At 34.6% G+C, this 21,768-nt stretch overlaps 1 protein-coding gene across 3 annotated transcripts in view; it reads right to left on the bottom strand.

Moving 5' to 3' along the window:
• Nucleotides 1–21,768, bottom strand: part of TBC1D32 (TBC1 domain family member 32) — a 197,016-nt gene that overhangs the window by 20,140 nt on the left and 155,108 nt on the right. For all 3 annotated transcript variants that reach the window (XM_027600953.1, XM_027600954.1, XM_027600955.1), the window contains 4 exons: nucleotides 9,260–9,329; nucleotides 7,433–7,548; nucleotides 6,529–6,683; nucleotides 1,573–1,713 (listed from right to left, as the gene is read on the bottom strand). In XM_027600953.1, the coding sequence (XP_027456754.1) occupies nucleotides 1,573–1,713; nucleotides 6,529–6,683; nucleotides 7,433–7,548; nucleotides 9,260–9,329 (482 nt within the window). The remainder of the gene's footprint in view (nucleotides 1–1,572; nucleotides 1,714–6,528; nucleotides 6,684–7,432; nucleotides 7,549–9,259; nucleotides 9,330–21,768) is intronic.

Genomic DNA, 21,768 nt, shown 5'->3' with positions numbered 1-21,768 from the left:
CTTAGAATTATTCTGGAAAAATTACAGAATTTAATTAACAATGAAACAGAAATAAAATACATTACAAAATTGGAAAAAACACAAATCTAGAAAAAAATGTACGACCTAATGATTATAGAAAATTTAATGCCTTCACTAATTATTAACAGTAACCACAAAGGAAATAAAATTGAAAAAGAGATTTCAAGCTACACTACTTAGAAATATCTGTAATAAGAAAGATATTACACCTATATGGAAAAAATATACAACTTTAGTAAAATATAATACAAAGAAAATAAATGGAAAAACTTACTACATTCCTAGATAGAAAGGCTGAGTCAGTAAGGACATAAACTATAAATTACTTTGAGAAAAGTGAACATAATAGCATTTTATCCACATCCAAATGCCCAATTAGAAACAGGAAAAATCACTTTAGAGGGCATATAAAGGAATCAATAGAAATAGTTAAATTAGCTTTTTCAGGGGGAAGTTAGGAAGTATATAACAGGCTGATTCTTACCAGCATTAAGACATAATATAAGGATGTAATAAGAAAAATGTAATAAATAATACAATAGTAAATACCTAAAAACACTAACAGCAAATAAGTAAGTAATAAATTACAATAGTAAATAAAATACATAACAGGAATTGAAGAGATTTGGGTAGTGGGGTTACTTTCAAAGAACATACAAATCAATAAGAAACACGCTAAGACAGGTAGGTAAGCAATTAAGAAGATTCAATATTAATTAGGCTATGGAATTACAGTCAACCTTGCTAATTTTTAAAAATTCACAAAATTTTAAAAAGAGAAAACGCCACCTATTAATTTAGCTATTAGTTTTGAAAAAGCCTAATACCCAGACCTGAAAAACAGATACTTTCTTCATTTCTGTTAGAAGAGTAAGATCAAAGCAACTTGATAATATGTGTCAACAGTCTTAAAAGTGTTCATATCTTTTGGTTGAGTATTTCTACCTTGTGGAACTCTGTTCTAAAGATTTAATTCTAAAAACAGAAAAAGGTTTAAGCTCTAAAATTTTAAGTTGTAGCCTGCTTTTAACAGTAAAAAACAATACACCCCTCCACCAATGAAGGACTGCCTATGCACAGGAGGCACTCCTGCATGTGACAAGCACAACTCCAGGCCCTGGAAAAATCATTAATCCTTCCCAGATCCCGAGAGCAGAAATAGAGAGCTGGGCTTTCTTGTTAGGTTAAGATACAGTATCTCAAATGCCAGATGTTCAGTCTTAAGAATTCTTACCCTCAGTTACCTCACTTAATCCTTACATTAGCCTTAGGAAGCAGATATTATCTCCATTAAAAAGCCTACATGTCATAGACTTCCAGAATGTCTATGTCCTTGAATAGTTGAACTTGAAATCTGAATGCCAGGAATCTACTATAAAGAAATCTGTATATTTTAACAGACTTAGGGGAAAAAATTCAGTTAGAAAAGTATGAATACTTATAAAATGATCTTATTAATTTAAATGTATTTCCTATATTTGATGAGAATTTAACTTTCTTTAAAGACACTGAGATCTGGGAGTTGAAGAAATGCTATTTCTTCTGGATTACCTGGGATGGTGCAAAACCAGACATGTGAAAAGCTGAAAACACAAGTGGCACCTCCACCTTCAGGAGCATTTCAATGTAGTGAGTGCTGCAAAAATATACTGGATGGATGCCAGATTCTATAGTGTCAGTAGCTAGGTACCTCTGCATAAAAAGGAGAAACAGAATTAATGAACATGCGACTAATGTAAAATAATCAAACCAATTTACCTAAGTCTTTTGCTTTGAGTTGCTATTTCAAAATTAATGTGGTGGCATAACAAGTTACTGCAAACATTATAATTATGTAAGCTAAAAAGTCAGAATGTTATAAACATTGCAGAAAGAATAAATCTCAATTAAGGCAATATTTATACCTTCCAAGACAAAGGAATAAAGTTAATACTGTAATTCAGTGCCTTGTGAAATGAAGGGGATGGCTGTTGCATGAAAGAATAAAAGTACGAGTACACAAGCAATAAAGCTTTACATTTCAGTACTTGAGTGTATTTCTAATATGCTGGCTATCCAGCTGGCTTTGGCCAATGATTCTATCACATTAAAAAGTTTTAGTTTGTCAGCTCTTTGGGATATCTGCATAGTCCCCTTTTTCTAAGATAATATTAACCTAAATCTGAACTTGAGATACTAATAACTGAAATTGGGAACTCCATAAGAAATATATCACTAAAACTGGGAAAAAATGCATAATGCATTCCCATCAAAGTTCTTAGATCAGCTCTTTTCTATATATTTCTATAATAATTACATATTAATCTTACATAATTTATATATTTTATATTTTACATTTATTTATATGCCCATTTATATAGGTGTCGATATATGTACACACATCTTCCAAACTGGCATTTTTCTCCAATTTCTTCATAAAGTTGGTTATATTTTCAGTTTGGCTCTTAGGTACAATTTATGTCATCATGATCACTCTATAATACTTCAATGAGTGTTACTATAAATCCAATATCTAACCACAACATTTTAAAACAAAGAATAAACTTGGGAGGTATCATTTTATGTCAAGAAAAACTGACAGACTAGCAACTATACCCAATAGACTTATACTAAAAATTTATAATCAAATTAATTCTGAAGAATGGATAATTAAGAAACTTCTTCCAGAAAGGCATTTTATGTTCTTTACTGGGTAACTGTAATAAAGAAAATTAATGCTTTTAAATTAAAACAAACCAACTTATATATAACAATTATATATGAGTTAAAATGAGGATTTCTTTCAAACTTTATTGCTAAAGTGCTTTTAAGGATTTAGGTTTGAGTTATATACTAAAATTTCTGAAACCAGTAAGATGATTTATCAGTGGTTTTTCCGTTTTATCATTTATCATCATAAAGGACAATTTACCATTTCACACTGCATATATATTTATAGGAATATATATATAGAAATATATATTTTATGACAGGTTCTCAGAGATACCTCAGAGTACACACACAAAGAATTAATTTATATACTGATGACTGGAGACATACGATAGCACATTAAGTGGACATCTTATAGCCAACCTCAGGTGAATGTCTAGGACAAAAAATAAACTTTCTTGAGTAGTTAAAAATAATATAAACTTAGGGGCACTGGGGTGGCTCAGTCAGTTAAGTGTCTGACTCTTGATTTCAGCTCAGGTCATGATCACAGGATCATGAGATCGAGCCCAGAATCAGGCTCGTCTCTATAGCGAATTTGCTTGAGATTCTCTCCCTCCTTCTCCCTCTCCCTCTCCCTCTGCCCAAGTCCCACCTACCCCCCAACTCATCCCCACCCACATGCACGCATGTTTGCTCTCTCTCAGGTAAATACATCTTTAAAATATATACACACACACATACATAATGTATATGTATAGGTACATATACATTAACATATACATATTAAAATATATGTATATATACATACATATAAATATATAGTATTCATATATACATATATAAACTGAAAATTTGTATCCTTTATCTTCTTTTATGAAATGCACATTTCATTAATGACTATTTGTACAGAATTAATGAGTTTAAAAAACACAAAAAAATCAACTTATACATATATATTAATTTTCAATGAAAGTTTAGGTAATAATTTTCTGAATATAAGCATAATAGTAGTGTAAGAAATGTATGTATAAGAAATAATTCTTATACAATGTCTTTTCTATGTTGTATTGAAAACAATATATTTGGAGTAGGTGTGTTTAGAGATGGAGACAAGAGATTAATTATAATTACACTCTCAGAAAAAACAAGCTATTACGTAATGGAGTCCCAAAGCTCAGGCAAGAGTTCTTCTACTCTTATAGATTACCCCGTGTTGGAAGAAATTATGCCATACATTTTTGTAACCAACATAACTCCCAGCACCAAGCCTTGCATAGAGTAGCTACACAACAAATTATTGACTGAATTACAAGAAAAGATGTTAATGATTGTACCTTGTAATCACAGTACACTCACTTATAATAAAAGTTTTATTAATTGGTCTATTAATTGCCACTACATAACTAATTTATAGTAAATGGTGTTCATAAAAACAGATCAATAATAACTCTGATCTACCTAAATACAACACAGTCTTCTGAATCATCAAATTATAAAGCCTGTTTGTTATATTTTTAGTGTTTTGATGTATTTTGCTTAGTCACAACTCTCTGAAAAGATGGCAACTTTTAATAAAGGTAACTGTAAGTAAAATTCAGAATATAGGATTAAGCACAAAACATGTAAGAAACCAGCATGTAATATATCATCTAAGTGACATAAAATAACATACAAACTATGCTAAAACTGTGAAAAAGAGTATCAGTAAAACTTTTGGGTTGGGATATACTAGAAAGCATCATAACAGGAAGCAAGGACTTTATAAAATAATACTTTTTAGAGTATTTTACTTTAGATATTAAAAATGAAAGACATGCGCCTTAAAAAACAGACCATAGTAAGCACTCTTTTGGTTTTTCCCTTCCACTACTGGTAGTTCTGATGAGTCACTCTATTCCTGACACTAGAAAAATCTAGTTCTACGGAAATTAAATAGAAAGACCCTATGAGAAAGACATTCCATCCACAAATCTATATTCCATATTCAATGATGCTATCAAAATAAATCTAATAAAATCCAAGCTGCTAGAGTCCTGCCTGATTTCAATTTTATGGAAAGAAAACCTATTAGAGCACAACATCACTGTTATGTTAAAAATAAAATGTGTTTTGAAAAAGTTATATTAGTCACCGTATAGTACATCATTAGTTTTTGATGTAGTGTTCCATGATTCATTGTTTGCGTATAACACCCAGTGCTCCATTCAATATGTGCCCTCCTTAATACCCATCACTGGGCTATCCCACCCCCCCAAGCCCCTCCCCTCTGAAACCCTCAGTTTGTTTCCCATAGTCCATAGCCTCTCATGGTTCGTCTCCCCCTCTGATTTCCCCCCTTCATTTTTCCCTTCCTTCTGTCTAAGACTATCTAAGATTTTTAAAATCTTCATGTACAATTTAAGGAATTATTCAAATTCTGGTTAACAGAAGGAAAATATTCCACTGATTAGAGAAAAACTGTACACATTCTTTTGCCATTTGCTTCTGACTGTTCATGTGAGCAAATTTCGCATTATGCTTAAGTACAATTCTTATTCAGGAATTACATACAGTTATTTCAAGCATAAAAATATAAAATTTCAATATTTATAATATATTCCTCCTTGATTCTTTGCTTTTATATTCCTTATCACAAATACATACTGTAAAAACATGTAATACATACTTTCATTGAACTCCACATATGCTCACGATCCCTTAACTTATTTATCCTTGGGTGCAATGTGATTGCACTGTCCATGTGCAGTATGTCATAGGAAAGGTTCGGGAAGTATTAGCCTATCTTGTATAATAGACAGTTTCCCCAAGTTGGAGATCTTAATAGCAGTAAGTAAAACAAAATACAGAAACGTTAGTAAATTGAGGGATGCTCTTACCTCTAAACTCTAAGATCTCATGAAGCTAGTAAAACCCTTTAAAAAGTCAATCAGAGAAAGACATGTATCATATGACCTCACTGATATGAGGAATTCTTTTAATCTCAGGAAACAAACTGAGGGTTTCTGGAGTGGTGGGGGGTGGGAGGGATGGGGTGGCTGGGTGATAGACATTGGGGAGGGTATGTGCTATGGGGAGCACTGTGAATTGTGTAAGACTGTTGAATCACAGACCTGTACCTCTGAAACAAATAATACATTATATGTTAAAAAAAAAGAAGATAGTAGGAAAGGAAAAAGAAGGGGGGAAATCAGAGGGGGAGACGAACCATGAGAGACTATGGACTCTGAGAAACTGAGGGTTCTAGCGGGGAGGGGGTGGGGGGATGGGTTAGCCTGGTGATGGGTATTAAAGAGGGCACGTATTGAATGGAGCACTGGGTGTTATAGGCAAACAATGAATTATGGAACATTACATCAAAAACTAATGATGTAATGTATGGTGACTGATATAATAAAATAAAAAAATAAATAAAATTAATACACTATAATAGTGTAATCAAAACTCATCATAGATTTCCAAACTCATCATAGATTTCCATATTCCACATAGAATACGTTGACAATTTTGACCTAATTATTTTCTTACACTGTAATTTAACTGATTCTAACAAAGACAATAAAAAAATTCAATAGCTCCTTTTACATATGTATTTTTTATAATTTACTAAATGACAAGTTTAAAATGTAATAATCCATCTATTATCACTAATCTTTCATTCAGTTACCATTAGATAAGACACCAAGCATTTGGGAAAATGTCAAATCTGTCTTCAAAGAGAATCAGACAAAAAGCATTCAGGTAGAAAATGAACATAAATTATTACGGACCCCTCTACAAATAAGATCCCAATGAATTTAAATAGGATTTGCCTTAAAATTTAACACACTCATTTAAAGACAGAGCAAAAAGTCTTACAGAAATATGTAGTCTTGGCAACCAAAGGAAAGCAGAGGTCAGAAGCCTGGAGAAGTGCTGAAGAAATCTGAGTGTTTTCTCTTTGTCCCCCAACATTATCATGAACAAAGAAGATACAAACCAGTCATGGCCAGCATAAGTCCCCTGCAGGCAGACTGAAACCACAGTTAAGGAACTTTTGCAATATTTTATCTTAGAAGATAAAATATAAGAACTCCATTAATCCTCATTTCCAGGATCCTGATCAGGAAAGAGATATTGATACCTAGTCCTCATTTTATCTTCAACCAATTTACAAGCTAAATTGCTGTTTACTTACATAAGTAAAGGAGGGCAATGGAACTAGTAAATGCAGAAAAAACTATCTGCTTTGTGGCAACATTTATTCAAGTCATTAAAATCATAGTATCACTTCTTTCTCTGGTTTAGGTTACCTGCTAAATTACTAAGATAATCAAATATTTAAAAATCCATACATTTTTAGAATTCAGTAATGCAAGTGGTCCGTATGCTTTTTTCCCTTCAAGTCAAACCTATTTCTGAAAAATAACCAATTCAAGTAAAATAAGTATATGTTCCATTGTTATTCTAGATTTACTAACTCTAGAATATTCTTATTCTAGATATACTAAACCTATTTTTAAAAATTTCTTATATGTATCTGAAAATATAGCCTAATAACTTTAATTACTCAGTTTAAGATTCAATAAGACTGAATTTAGTAATTACTACACAATTTAATAAAATTCATATTTAAAATAGAGAATACTATAAAGGTACATCATAACGAATCAGCAATATAGGTTAAAGTATTATTTTATTATACATGTGTTAAGGTACCCTATCAAAGAACTATGAAAAACACATAATGTTCAATTACTGTGAATCCACTCAAAAAGGATACGAAGAGCAGATTTTATGGAAGCTTGCTGCTGTTTCAGGAATCTCTCACAGTGCTTTAAAACCAAGGTAAGATCATTTTCTGCACTGTCTTTTAACAGGCTGAGAAACTTGCCATATCTACATTAAAAGCCCACAAAACATACAAAATGAAAAACATCAGGCTCTGCGTTGCAAATTCACTTTTTTAAAATCCATCAAGCATAGTCCTCTTGAGATCCCAAGGTTTTAAGTTTTCTTTTACTTCTAGAACAACTATGCTACACAGAACACTTATAGGGAGAGCTTAACACTCAATATATGTTCCTGATAATTATATCTGGATTAGTAGTAGTTATCTGCTAAATATTGACAAATTTAAAGGAAAATAAAACAGTAATGAGAGAACAAAATGTAGATACTGTAGATAAGAAGAATACAAGCATTTTTTCCTGAACTTAATCTAAAACATGCAATGTTGACAGGTTAGACTGACTGAATGTTAAGTCTAGAAGCAATTTCAGATTTCATCTAGTCCAAAGGTTTTGAGAGGGAGCACTTCCCCTGTTGGGGCCACTTGGGAAATTCAAGGGGGCGTTTTTGATTGCATAGTGACTGGGGGCACTAACGGCAGTTGGTGAGTGATCGTCAGGAGGTTTGATGTGGGACAGTCCTGCACAACCACCTGCAAATGGCCTGCCTGTTATTTGCATGGGTGAAGAAGCTATTCATAATAATTTGAAACCAATTCTGTTTTATATAAGATCATATTTTTTTCTATATTTTTTATGACACACTGAATGCAACTATGTGTAAATCAGGGAAAGACAGTACTTTCATTGTTTGAAGCCTAAGACTTGTTCTCCATTTTGGAAAGTCACTTTGCCAGTGGCAAAACTCGAGCAGTATTTGAAGCACCAAGACACAATCAGTCTCTATTTGCAGCTGCCAAAGTCACAATGATTCTATATGGTTGACAGCTATGTCATATACTGTAGTTGGGCACAAACATTTCATTACAAATTACTTTCCATTTACTTCTTACCAATAAGACATTATATTGAATTTTAAAAATATGTGACTAGCTTGCTCATGTTATCTATGGATTCCATTTCAGAATAGAAATTGGACATTACAAAATAAAAAGCAGATATAGGGTCACAAAACAATGAGTGACATGCTTTATGCGATACAGATGGATTAGCCAGAATTACTATCACACTTTTCATTATAATGCTATGAATTTATAAAAATAGTCATTTTAAAAGCTTCCATATGCATCTTTTTTATAACTGATTCTAAAGATTACCCACTGAAGTAGGATGGAACTGTTAAGATTCCCATTTAATAAGCAAGAGAGGAGACTCACTCCTTAATTCACAGTCTGCTGTTTAGCTTATGTCTTTTGAAAATTACAATTTGAGTACTAAAAATTCAAACTACTATAATTGGTTAATTCATTTTTAACTTCAGTGTCTATCCTTAAGGTACTTTTGTACTCATCACCATAGTTTGACAATTAAAATCTATTATATTTTAGAAAATGGCATGATTGTGCTACCAATGTGCTGATTTTTACAATGCATTTTTTTTTTTTTGGAAAAAACCTGTAGTCATAGAGACTTAAATGCACTGTAATTAGCCTCTGAAATGATAATGAACTATAACTGATTTACCAGCAGAGGTAATTAATCATGTGCCAATATCCCCAAAACAAAGTTATTATTTTCTGAATGATAAACTCTGCATTTAAAGTACACAAAATAGTCAGTTGTTAAATACTATTAAGCACATATCAGGAAGATAAAACAAATTCTAGAAATGCACATGGGATTTTTTCCCTATAATATACCTGACAGTCATTTTAATGCCAAGCTGCTGCACAGATGAAAGACTTTCGTTCTTCACATTTGCATCAGTAGCTAAAAACAACAGAAAACTGGGTTATAAAAATGTATAAAAGTCTGCATAATAATCACATTTTAATTGAAAATTGATGAAAGTAATATTTTTACATATTTTAATGTGAATTTTGAAAACACTGATGAATTTGTTCTTTTAAGAGCTGTCAGTTATATTTTCAAAGAAATTAACAGGAAACTTTTTACAAATAACTTTTCTCCTATAAAAATCATTTAAAAGCATATTAAGTACAAAACAACTAATTGTAGTTTTAAAGCAATCTATTTTTACTTGGGTCCCAGAACACAAAAGCTATTAACCACAAAATGATCTAGAACATTGTACTTTCATCAAGCAATGCATATATAAAACTTCAAATTACAAATATGTATAAGTATGGTTGTTCACTTCTTAAAGATTTAAACATGAGTGTCAAGAGGGAATAATCAGTATACTGCTTATAATGTATAACAATATACGAGGGTGGAGTCAAGAAGGTTCTTCCAGCAGGAGGATTTTCTTTGTGGAGTAGGAGTTGTGATCTACCAAAAATGAAGAGGCTATATGGTATAGAGGACAACAGGAGTGGTTGAAAATTTGGATTAGGTCTGGAGAACATGGATGACGCAGCTAACAGTGAATGCTCAATAGCATCATTAGATAGCACTGAGGGTTCTAGTTGTAACTTTCAATTTTGGCTAAAGAAACTATAGCGTGCATGTGCATACACACACACACACACACAATATTAAGGGAACTGTCCAAAATCACATATCTAGTGGTAACAAGGACTAAAAGCTGGGTTTCTCATACTCATGTCAGTAGTTTTTTTGTTTTTTTTTTTTACCTTCTATTACACACTGCTGCATCTCATCCTATCAGTATGATCTACCTAACTTGTGGGCTCATTCATTCCTTTTAATACACCTTTTCTGATAAAATAAGTGTGGAGCACCATGCTAGAAGCTATAGGGAATAAAAGATAAATTATACCTCATGCCCTAAAAGAACTTTCCATGTAGTGCCAGAGATAAAATTCGTATATAGATAACTCTGATAAAGATGTTTTAAAGGACTAAGTGGAACAAGAATGGTACAGATAAAGTGTTATGTGAAATCAGAAAGAGAGAGATTACAAAGAAGTGGCACTTAAATTGAACCTTAAAATATAGCTAGACTTAAGATCTACAGAGATAAGGAAGAACAACAAATTAAACATCACTGTTATCAAACATCTACTCATTGGACAAGCAATAATTCATCTTTTAGCACTCTTAGAAGTAAGGTACCCTGTTTCTCCTAGTCTCATGCCCCAGGAAACCCTCATAATTCCAGCCAAACCAGACTGGTCTTTTACCTACCTAGACTGGTAATTGTCTTTAAAAATAAATTAATTAATTAAAATAAAATGAAATAAACTTAAGTGCTCAGTTAATTTCTTGACAAGCTACATCTCAGTTTTACTTATTCAGATCAGAACACAAACTTAGCAGTATTGTTACAGTTGGCTTATAATGAGCAGTGATTTTTTATATATCTTAGAATTCCTCCCTATTTATAAATCTAACTGTACTAATAGATTTACATTCTAGATGTAGAGATTGCTAAGGACAGCTTTGCCCCATTTATATGAGCCAGTATCTTTCTCCTAGACAAAAAAAAAAAAAAAAAAACTTCCCATTACTTTATACCAAAAACATACATGTCACAAATTATTCTCTCACAAAATGGCCAATTTTTAAAACTATTAATCATCATTCATATGTTCACCATAATGTCAAGTTCTTAGTCTTATCAACAGCATTTTTAAAAAGTCAGCCATAATTTAAATAGCTTTACCAATGTCCACTACAACACAATCAGATTAAATTCATTTGGGTAGTGACCAGGAAGTTCTTTCTGTGTCAGTACCTGAATACAATTATGGTGATCCTCTATGTTATTATTAATTGTATTTTAATTTCCCAAGTTTAAATAATGTAAGATTTCAGTGCTGCAGTGTTGGTTACACTGGCTGAGTTTGCAAAATTTAAGTAGTTCCAATAAAATATTTTGGCTTTATATATTTCTATAGCCATGAAATAGACCTACCTCCTAGCAACTATCATAACAGGGTATTATAAGATTGATTTTTTAATTAGTAATATCATATTTTATTGAGGTATACCTTACATTCAAAGAAATATAAAGATCTTAAATGTATAGCTTAATTAATTTTGACAAATGCATACAAGCTGTATAACCCAGACCCCTCTAAGATATGGAATATTTCCATCATCTAAAAGTTCCCTCATGCTCTCTTCTAGCCAATTTCTGCACAGCCTTCTTCCCTAAACTAGCCACTGTTCTGATCACTTTCAGTTAGTTTAGCTTTACCTAGAACATCATATAAATGGAATCACACAATATGTATCTTTTGTGTTTTTTATTTCACTTAACACAATGTTTTGAGATTAATTCCATGTTGTAGCATGTATCAATAGTGCTTTTTTATTATGAGTAGTATTCCATTATGTAAATATGGTAAAATTTGTTTATTCAACATATATCCTTAAATTCATTTTTTTGGGACATTTGTGTTTCTTTTTTTCAGATTTTGACTTTCATGAATAAAGAGCTCTGAACATTCCTGGGCAAATATCAAAGGTGAGCTATTACCTTACACCTGTTAGAATGGCTAAAATAAAAAAGATAAGAAGTTAACAAGTGTTAGTGAAAATGTGGAGGAAAAGGAACCCTTGTACACTGTTGGTGGGAATGTAAACTGGTACATCTACTGTGGAAAACAGTACGGAGATTCCTAAAAAAATTAAAAATAGAAATACCATATGATCCACTAATTCCACTATTAGGTATTTACCCAAAGAAAATGAAAACAAACACTAATTCAGAAAGATACATGCACCCCTATGTTTATTGTAGCATTATTTACAGTAGCCAAGATATGGAAGCAATCTAAGTGTCCATCCACAGATGAATGGATAAGGAAGATGTGGGGTGTGTGTGTGTGTGTGTGTGTGTGTGTGTGTGTGCATGTGCACGCATGCACACACACAGGAGGATTATACAGCCATAAAAAAGGATGGGGTAACGATGCCATTTGTAACAACATGGATGGACCTAGAAGGTATTAGGCTAAGTGAAATAGGTCAGACTGAGAAAGACAAATACCATATTATTCCACTCATATATGGGAAAAAAAAGAACAAACAAAAAGCAGAATCAGACCATAAATACAGAGAACAAACCGGTGGTTGCCAAAGGAGAGTGGGGTGGAGGGTTAGGCAAAATAGGTGAAGGGGTTTCAGTTATGGAATGCATAAGTCATGGGGATAAAAGCCACAGTATAAGGATTATAATCACTGATATTGTAATAGCAACGCATGGGGACAGATAGCAGCTACACTTGTAGTGAACACAGCATAATGTATAAACTTATTGAATCACTATGTTGCACACTTGAAATTAAAATAACATTGTGTGTCAACTATACTCAAAAACAAAACAAAACAAAAAACAGTAAAGTTATTCAGGCTGAAGAGAAATGATACCAGGTAAGTACACAGATACATACACACACAACACACATAACACCTGTACAAGAGTATAAGAAATTGTAAATGTATGGGTAAATATAAAATTACTTTGCTCTTGTTTCTTAATTTACTTAAAATAATTGACTCAAAAGGAAAACAACATGTAAAAGTAAAATGCATAGAAAAAATAGCACACAGGAAGGACAAATGGAAATAAACTTTTGTAAGGTTCTTACATGAAAGACATGGTAATTCATAGTAGACAAAAATATCAAAATCACAGATAAAATTTTAAAACATCAGTAATCATGTAAATGGGCTAAAAACACCAATCAATGGCAGAAATTCTCAGACTGAATTAAAAACAGAAAGCAAAATGCAACCATATGCTATATATCTTTAGATGCCATTTAAATTAAAAAACATGATATATTAAAGTTGGGAAGACATACCAACACTACTTATAAGAAAGCTGAATGTCTATATTATTATCCGACAAAATACACTCCAGGGCAAGGAGTATTATAGATAAAAGACTTTTTTTTTTACATGATAGCATGGTCAATTCATCAAGAAGAAAAAGCAATACTAAATATATATTTACCAAATCGGAAAACTTCACAATATATGAAGCAAAAACTAAAGAATTAAAGGGACAAGTAGATGAATATAAAATCATAAAGGGAGTTCAACACTACTGTATCAGTATTTGGTACCAAAAGCACACAAAAATTTAGAAATTACCTAGAAACTCTGAATAGCAGGATCAACTAAATTGCCCTTATTGGTTATTTATAGAACACTACAACCATCAACTCTAAAATATATACTCTTTTCACTTGTCAAAGGAACATTTACTAAGAACATTTATTAGGCCATAAAAAGTTTCAAAAAAATTGAAAGAAATTAAATTATACAGAGAATAATCTATAAACACAATAGAATTAAAATAGAAACCAGTAACAAAAAGATATCTGGAAAATCTCCAAATACTTGGAAGTTAAGCAACACACTGCAAATTAATCAAGGTCAAAGCAAGCTAGCAGCTAAATTAGAAAATATTTTTAATGAAATGATAATTAAGACATTTCTAAATATGCTTTGGAGGCAACTGAAGCATTGCTTAGGGGAAACTTTATAACTCTATATACTTATATTAGAAAAGAATAAAAGTTTAAAGTCAATGATGTAAGCTTCCAATACAGAGGCTAGAAAAAGAAGAGGAAATTAAACCCAAAGTCAGCAGAAAAAAAGAAATAAAATATAACAGAAACCAAAAAATACAAAATAAAGAAGCACAGAGGATATCAATAAAACCAAATGTTGGTTCTTTGAAAAGACCAATTATATCAACAAATCTCTACCTGGCTTATAAAGAAAAAAGAGAAAGAGAAAACACAAGTTATCAGTATCAAGAATAAAAGAGGAAATATCACCATAGATCCAACAGACCCAAGAAGAAATAAAAATCCGAAGAGTTTTACATTTATTAATGAAGTTGAATTAATATTTAAAAAGCAGACCATGAAGAAAACTTAGACCCAAATGGTATCACTAGTAAATTCTATCAAATAAGTAAAATAATAACAATCTTGCACACTTAATAAGCACAGCAAAACCAGATCCCCAAACAATTCAAAGACATTAAAAGAAAACTAATGACCAATATTGCACATGAATATAAATAGAAAAAATATTTTTAAAAAATTAGCCACTCAAATTCAGCAATATATTAAAAGGATGAAGGATCACGATTAAGAAGAATTCATCTCAGAAATGCAAAGTTGGTTTAACATTCAAAAATCAATGTAAAACTTTTCCCCTAAGGATAGGAACAAGTAAGTTATATATTCCTGCTTATATACTCAATTAAGTTTTAACAAAATATAAAAGCAATTCAATGAGCTAAGAAAGCTTTTCAATCAATTGTTCTGGAACAATTAGATCCCAGGGAAAAAAAGATGTAAACCCTTACCTCACACCATACACAAAACATAACTCAAAATTGATTATATAGACCTTCAGGTAAAAGGCAAAGTATGAAGTATAGAAGATTATCTTTATGGACTTGATGTAGGCAAAGATTTTTCTGAGCAAAACCCTGAAAGTACTGACCATAAAAGAAAAACACTGACAAACCGGACTTCATCAAAATTGATCTTCTACTCATCAAGAGCCACTATCCCCCCCCAACCCGTGGAAGAAGTTTTTTATATATTTTTTTAAATTTTATTGTATTATGTTATGTTAGTCACCATACAATACATCATTAGTTTTTGATGTAGTGATCCACGATTCATTGTTTTCACATAACACCTAGTGCTCCATGCAGTACGTGCCCTCCTTAATATCCATCATAGGGCTAACCCATCCTCCCCACCCCCTCCCCTCTAAAACCCTCAGTTTGTTCCTCAGAGTCCATAGTCCATCAAGAGACACTATTAAGAAAATGACTAGAAAGAGGCGGAGCAAGTTGGCGGAGGAGTAGGAGACCTGGATTTCTTCTGGTCTCAGGAATTCAGCTGAACGGGGATCAAACCATTCTGAACACCTACGAACTCAACAGGAGATCGAAGAAGAGAGTAGCAACAACTCTCTGAACAGAGAAGCGACCACTTACTGGAAGGTAGTACATGCCGAGAAGTGAATCCGAGGTGATAGTCAGGAGGATAGACAGTGGGGGAGGGGGCCTCCACCGATTCTGGCAAGTGATAGAGCCGCGGAGCACAAAATTGGAACTTTTAGAAGGCGTCTCCACTGAGGGACGTCACTCCAGTGGCTAAGCGGGAGGTAGAAACCTTGCGGGACAGTGTGATCTCAGGACCCTCGGGGTCACAGAAAGACCGGGGGTGCCTGAGTGCGGCAGAGCTCCCAGGTATGGGAGGGGGGAAGCTGGCTGCAGAGACGGAGCCGAGGCGTGGGCGGTCAGCTAGGGGTGACCATAAACTGTGATCCGCGGCCCAGTTGGGCCACTGCTCCTCCAGCAGGGACCCAACAAGCAGCAGAACCAGGGAGACTCCCCTTCCTCCCCTGGGAGGAGCGGTGTGGGAGCGCACTGCAGGGATCTGCTGGGTTTGGAGACTCCACATGGGGTCTGGTGCCAGAGATAGAAACGCTCAGTCACAGGCAGGATGAGCACGGAGTGAGACCGGGGAGACGGGAGTGATTGACTGCTTTTCTCTGGGGGTGCACTGAGGAGCGGGGCCCCGAGTTTTCGGCTACTCCAGGCGGAGATTGGGAGGCCGCCATTTTCACTCTCATTCTCCAAAGCTGTACCGAGAGCATGCAGGGAACAAAAGCTCTGGAGAGCAAACCCGAGCACATTACCTAGCCCGGACTCACAGGGCGGGGCAATTCCGCCTCGGGCAAAGACATTTGGGAACCACGGCAACAGGCCCCTCCCCCAGAAGATCAGCATGAACAGCCAGCCAAGACCAAGTTTACCCATCAAGGAAAACGGGAGAACTCCAGCACTAGGGGAATACTGCACATAGAATTCATGGTTTTTTTTACCATGATTCATTAGTTTTCAAAGTTAATTTTTTTAACTTTTTTTTTTTATTTTTCTTTTTCTCTTTTTCAACCAACATCTTATCAATCCCTTTAAAAAAAACATTTTTTGTTTCATTTTTAGAGTCATATTCTATCCCTTCATAGTAATTACCCTTATTTTTGGCATATATATATATATATATATATGTTGTTCACTCTTTAAAATTTTGAGATACAGTTTCTTCTAACAGATCAAAATATACCCTAAATCTCTAATGCATGGCTTTGTTCTAGTCTCCTGCCTGATCACATTCTCTCCCCCCCTTTTTTTTTTTTTTAAATCTTCTTCTTTCTTTTTTCAAACAACTTATCAATTCCTTTTATAAAATCTTTTATAATTTTCATCTTTACAGTCATCTTCCATCCCTTCATTGTATCAACCCTTATTTTATACATATGTAAGTCTTTCTTTCTTTACAATTTTAGGAGGCACCATCTTCTAACAGACCAAAATACACCCAAAATCTAGTGTGTGGCACTGATCTATGCACTAGCCTGATCATATTGTTTTTTGTTCTGTTTTTGTTTGTTTTTATCTTTTTCTTTTTTCTTTCTTTCCCTTTCTTTTCCCCTGGTTTCAAGTCTTTTCTTATTTGTTTAGAGTATATTTTCTGGGGACGTTGTTAACCTGTTAGCATTTTGTTCTCTCATTCATCTATTCTCTGGACAAAATGACAAGACAAAAGAAATCACCTCAGCAAAAAGAACAAGAGGTAGTACTGTCTGCCAGGGACCTACTCAATATGGACATTAGTACGATGTTGGACCTAGAGTTCAGAATCGTGATTTTAAAGATACTAGCTGGGCTTGAAAAAAGCATGGTAGTTATTAGAGACACCCTTCCTGGAGAAATAAAAGAACTAAAATCTAACCAAATCGAAATCAAAAAGGCTACTAATGAGGTGCAATCAAAAATGGGGGCACTAACTGGTAGGACAAATGAGGCAGAAGAGAGAATCAGCGATATAGAAGACCAAATGATGGAAAATAAAGAGGCTGAGAAAAAGAGAGAGAAACAACTACTGGATCACGAGGGCAGAATTCAAGAGATAAGCGATACCATAAGACGAAACAACATTAAAATAATTGGGATCACGGAAGAAGAAAGAGAGAGAGGGGCAGAAGGTATATTGGAACAAATTATAGCAGAGAACTTCCCTAATGTGGGGAAGGAAACAGGCATCAAAATCCAAGAGGCACAGAGAACCCCCCTCAAAATCAATAAAATAGGTCAACACCCCGACATCTAATAGTAAAACTTACGAGTCTCAGAGACAAAGAGAAAATCTTGAAGGCAGTTCAGGAGAAGAGATATGTAACCTATAAAGGTAGAAACATTAGATTGGCAACAGACCTATCCACAGAGACCTGGCAGGCCAGAAAGGACTGGCATGATATCTTCAGAGCACTAAATGAGAAAAATATGCAGCCAAGAATACTATATCCAGCTAGGCTGTCATTGAAAATAGAAGGAGAGATAAAAAGCTTCCAGGACAAACAAAAACTAAAGGAATTTGCAAACACGAAACCAGCCCTCCAAGAAATATTGAAAGGGGTCCTCTAAGCAAAGAGAGAGCCTAAAAGCAGCATAGACCAGAAAGGAACACAGACAATATACAGTAACAGTCACCTTACAGGCAATACAGTGGCACTAAATTCATATCTTTCAATAGTTACCCTGAATGTAATGGGCTAAATGCCCCAATCAAAAGACACAGGCTATCAGATTGGATTAAAAAACAAGACCCATTGATATGCTGTCTGCAAGAGACTCATTTTAGACTCAAAGACACCCCCACATTGAAAGTAAAGGGGTGGAAAACCATTTACCATGCCAATTATATAAGGCAATTAATAACAAAAGCAAAGAAACACACTGACAACAATACAATAATAGTGGGGGACTTATCACCCCCCTCACTGAAATGGACAGATCATCTAAGTAAAATATCAACAAGGAAATAAAGACTTTAAATGACACACTGGACTAAATGGACTTCACAGATATATTCAGAACATTCCATCCCAAAGCAACGAAATACACATTCTTCTCTAGTGCCCATGGAACATTCTCCAGAATAGATCACATCCTAGATCACAAATCAGGTCTCAACCGCTACCAAAAGACTGGGATTATTCCCTGCATATTTTCAGACCACAGTGCATTGAAACTAGAACTCAATCACAACAGGAAAGTCGGAAAGAACTCAAATACGTGGAGGCTAAAGAGCATCCTACTAAAGAATGAATGGGTCAACCAGGAAATTAAAGAAGAATTTAAAAAATTCATGGAAACCAATGAAAATGAAAACACAACTGTTCAAAATCTTTGGGATACACCAAAGGCGGTCCTAAGAGGAAAGTATATAGCAATAGAAGCCTTTCTCAAGAAACAAGAAAGGTCTCAAATACACAACCTAACCCTACACCTAAAGGAACTGGAGAAAGAACAGCAAATAAAGCCTAAACCCAGCAGAAGAGAAATAATAAAGATCAGAGCAGAAATCAATGAACTAGAAACCAAAAGAACAGTAGAACAGATCAACGAAACTAGGAGCTGGTTCTTTGAAAGAATTAACAAGATTGATAAACCCCTGGCCAGACTGATCAAAAAGGAAAGAGAAAGGATCCAAATCAATAAAATCATGAATGAAAAAGGAGAGATCACAACCAACACCAAAGAAATACAATTATAAGAACATATTATGAGCAACTCTATGCCAGCAAATTAGATAACCTGGAAGAAATGGGTGCATTCCTAGAGATGTATCAACTACCAAAACTGAAACAGGAAGAAATAGAAAACCTCAACAGACCTATAACCAGTAAGGAAATTGAAGCAGTCATCAAAAATCTCCCAACAAACAAAAGCCCAGGGCCAGATGGCTTCCCAGGGGAATTCTACCAAACATTTAAAGAAGAATTAATACCTATTCTCCTGAAACTGTTCCAAAAACTAGAAATGGAAGGAAAACTTCCAAACTGATTTTATGAGGCCAGCATTACCTTGATCCCAAAACCAGACAAAGACCCCATCAAAAAGGAGAATTACAGACCAATATCCTTGATGAACATGGATGCAAATATTCTTACCAAAATACTAGCCAATAGGATCCAACAGTACATTAAAAGGATTATTCACCATGACCAAGTGGGATTTATCCCTGGGCTGCAAGGTTGGTTCAACATCTGCAAATCAATCAACGTCATACAACATATTAACAAAAGAAAGAACAGGAATCATATGATCCTCTCAATAGATGCAGAAAAAGCATTTGACAAAGTGCAGCATCCTTTCTTGATCAAAACTCTTCAGAGTATAGGGATAGAGGGTACATACCTCAATATCATAAAAGCCATCTATGAAAAACCTACAGCGAATATCATTCTCAATGGGGAAAAGCTGAGAGCTTTTCCCCTAAGGTTAGGAACGCGGCAGGGATGTCCACTCTCACCACTGCTATTTAACATAGTATTAGAAGGACTAGCCACAGCAATCCGACAACAAAAAGAAATCAAAGGCATCAAAATCAGCAAAGAGGAAGTCAAACTCTCACTCTTTGCAGATGATATGATACTGTATGTGGAAAACCCAAAAGACTCCACCCCAAAACTGCTAGAAATCATACAGGAATTCAGGAAAGTGGCAGGATATAAAATCAATGCACAGAAATCAGTGGCATTCCTACACACCAACAACAAGACAGAAGAGAGACAAATGAAGGAGTCGATCCCATTTACAATTGCACCCAAAACCATAAGATACCTAGGAATAAATTTAACCAAAGAGGCAAAGGATCTGTACTCAGAAAACTATAAAATACACATGATAGAAATTGAGGAAGACAAAAAGAAATGGAAAAACGTTCCATGCTCATGGACTGGAAGAAAAACATTGTGAAGAAGTCAATGCTACCTAGAGCAATCTACACATTCAATGCAATTCCCATCAAAATACCATCCACTTTTTTCAAAGAAATGGAACAAATAATCCTAAAATTTGTATGGAACCAGAAGAGACCCTGAATAGCCAGAGGAATGTTGAAAAAGAAAAGCAAAGCTGGCGGCATCACAATTCTGGACTTCCAGCTCTATTACAAAGCTGTCATCAAGACAGTATGGTACTGGCACAAAAACAGACACATAGATCAGTGGAACAGAATAGAGAGCCCAGAAATGGACCCTCAACTCTATGGTCAACTAATCTTTGACAAAGCAGGAAGGAATGTCCAATGGAAAAAAGACAGTCTCTTCAACAAATGGTGTTGGGAAAATTGGACAGCCCCATGCAGAAGAATGAAACTGGACCATTTCCTTACACCACACACAAAAATAGACTCCAAATGGTTGAAAGACCTAAACGTGAGACAGGAGTCCATCAAAATCCTAAAGGAGAACCCAGGCATCAACCTCTTCGACCTCAGCCGCAGCAACTTCTTCCTAGAAACATCGCCAAAGGCAAGGGAAGGAAGGGCAAAACTGAACTATTGGGATTTCATCAAGATAAAAAGCTTTTGCACAGCAAAAGAAATAGTCAATAAAACCAAAAAACAACCGACAGAATGGGAGAAAATATTTGCAAATGACATATCAGATAAAGGGCTAGTATCCAAAATCTATAAAGAACTTATCAAACTCAACATCCAAAGAACAAATGATCCAATCAAGAAATGGACAGACGACATGAACAGACATTTTTCCAAAGAAGACATCCAAATGGCCAACAGACACATGAAAGAGTGCTCAACATCGCTCGGCATCAGGGAAATCCAAATCAAAACCTCAATGAGATACCACCTCATACCAGTCAGAATGGCTAAAATTAACAAGTCAGGAAATGACAGATGTTGGTGGGGATGCAGAGAAAGGGGAACCCTCCTACACTGTTGGTGGGAATGCAAGCTGGTGCAACCCCTCTGGAAAACAGTATGGAGGTTCCTCAAACAGTTGAAAACAGAGCTAACATACGATCCAGCAACTGCACTACTGGGTATTTACCACAAAGATACAACTGTAGGGATCCGAAGGGGTACGTGCACTCCGATGTTTATAGCAGCAATGTCCACAATAGCCAAACTGTAGAAAGAGGCAAGATGCCCATCGATAGATGAATGGATAAAGAAGATGTCGTATATATACACAATGGAATATTATGCAGCCATCAAAAGGAATGAGATCTTGCCATTTGCAACGACGTGGATGGAACTGGAGGGTGTTATGCTGAGTGAAATAAGTCAATCAGAGAAAGATGTATCATATGACCTCACTGATATGAGGAATTCTTAATCTCAGGAAACAAACTGAGGGTTGCTGTAGTGGTGGGGGTGTGGGAGGGATGGGGTGGCTGGGTGATCGACACTGGGGAGGGTAT

The sequence above is a fragment of the Zalophus californianus genome, chromosome 7 (genome assembly GCF_009762305.2).
Source record: "Zalophus californianus isolate mZalCal1 chromosome 7, mZalCal1.pri.v2, whole genome shotgun sequence".
Lineage (NCBI taxonomy): Eukaryota > Metazoa > Chordata > Mammalia > Carnivora > Otariidae > Zalophus > Zalophus californianus.
The sequence above is the reverse complement of the archived record's forward strand: the minus strand, read 5'-3'. Positions and strand labels throughout refer to the sequence as shown.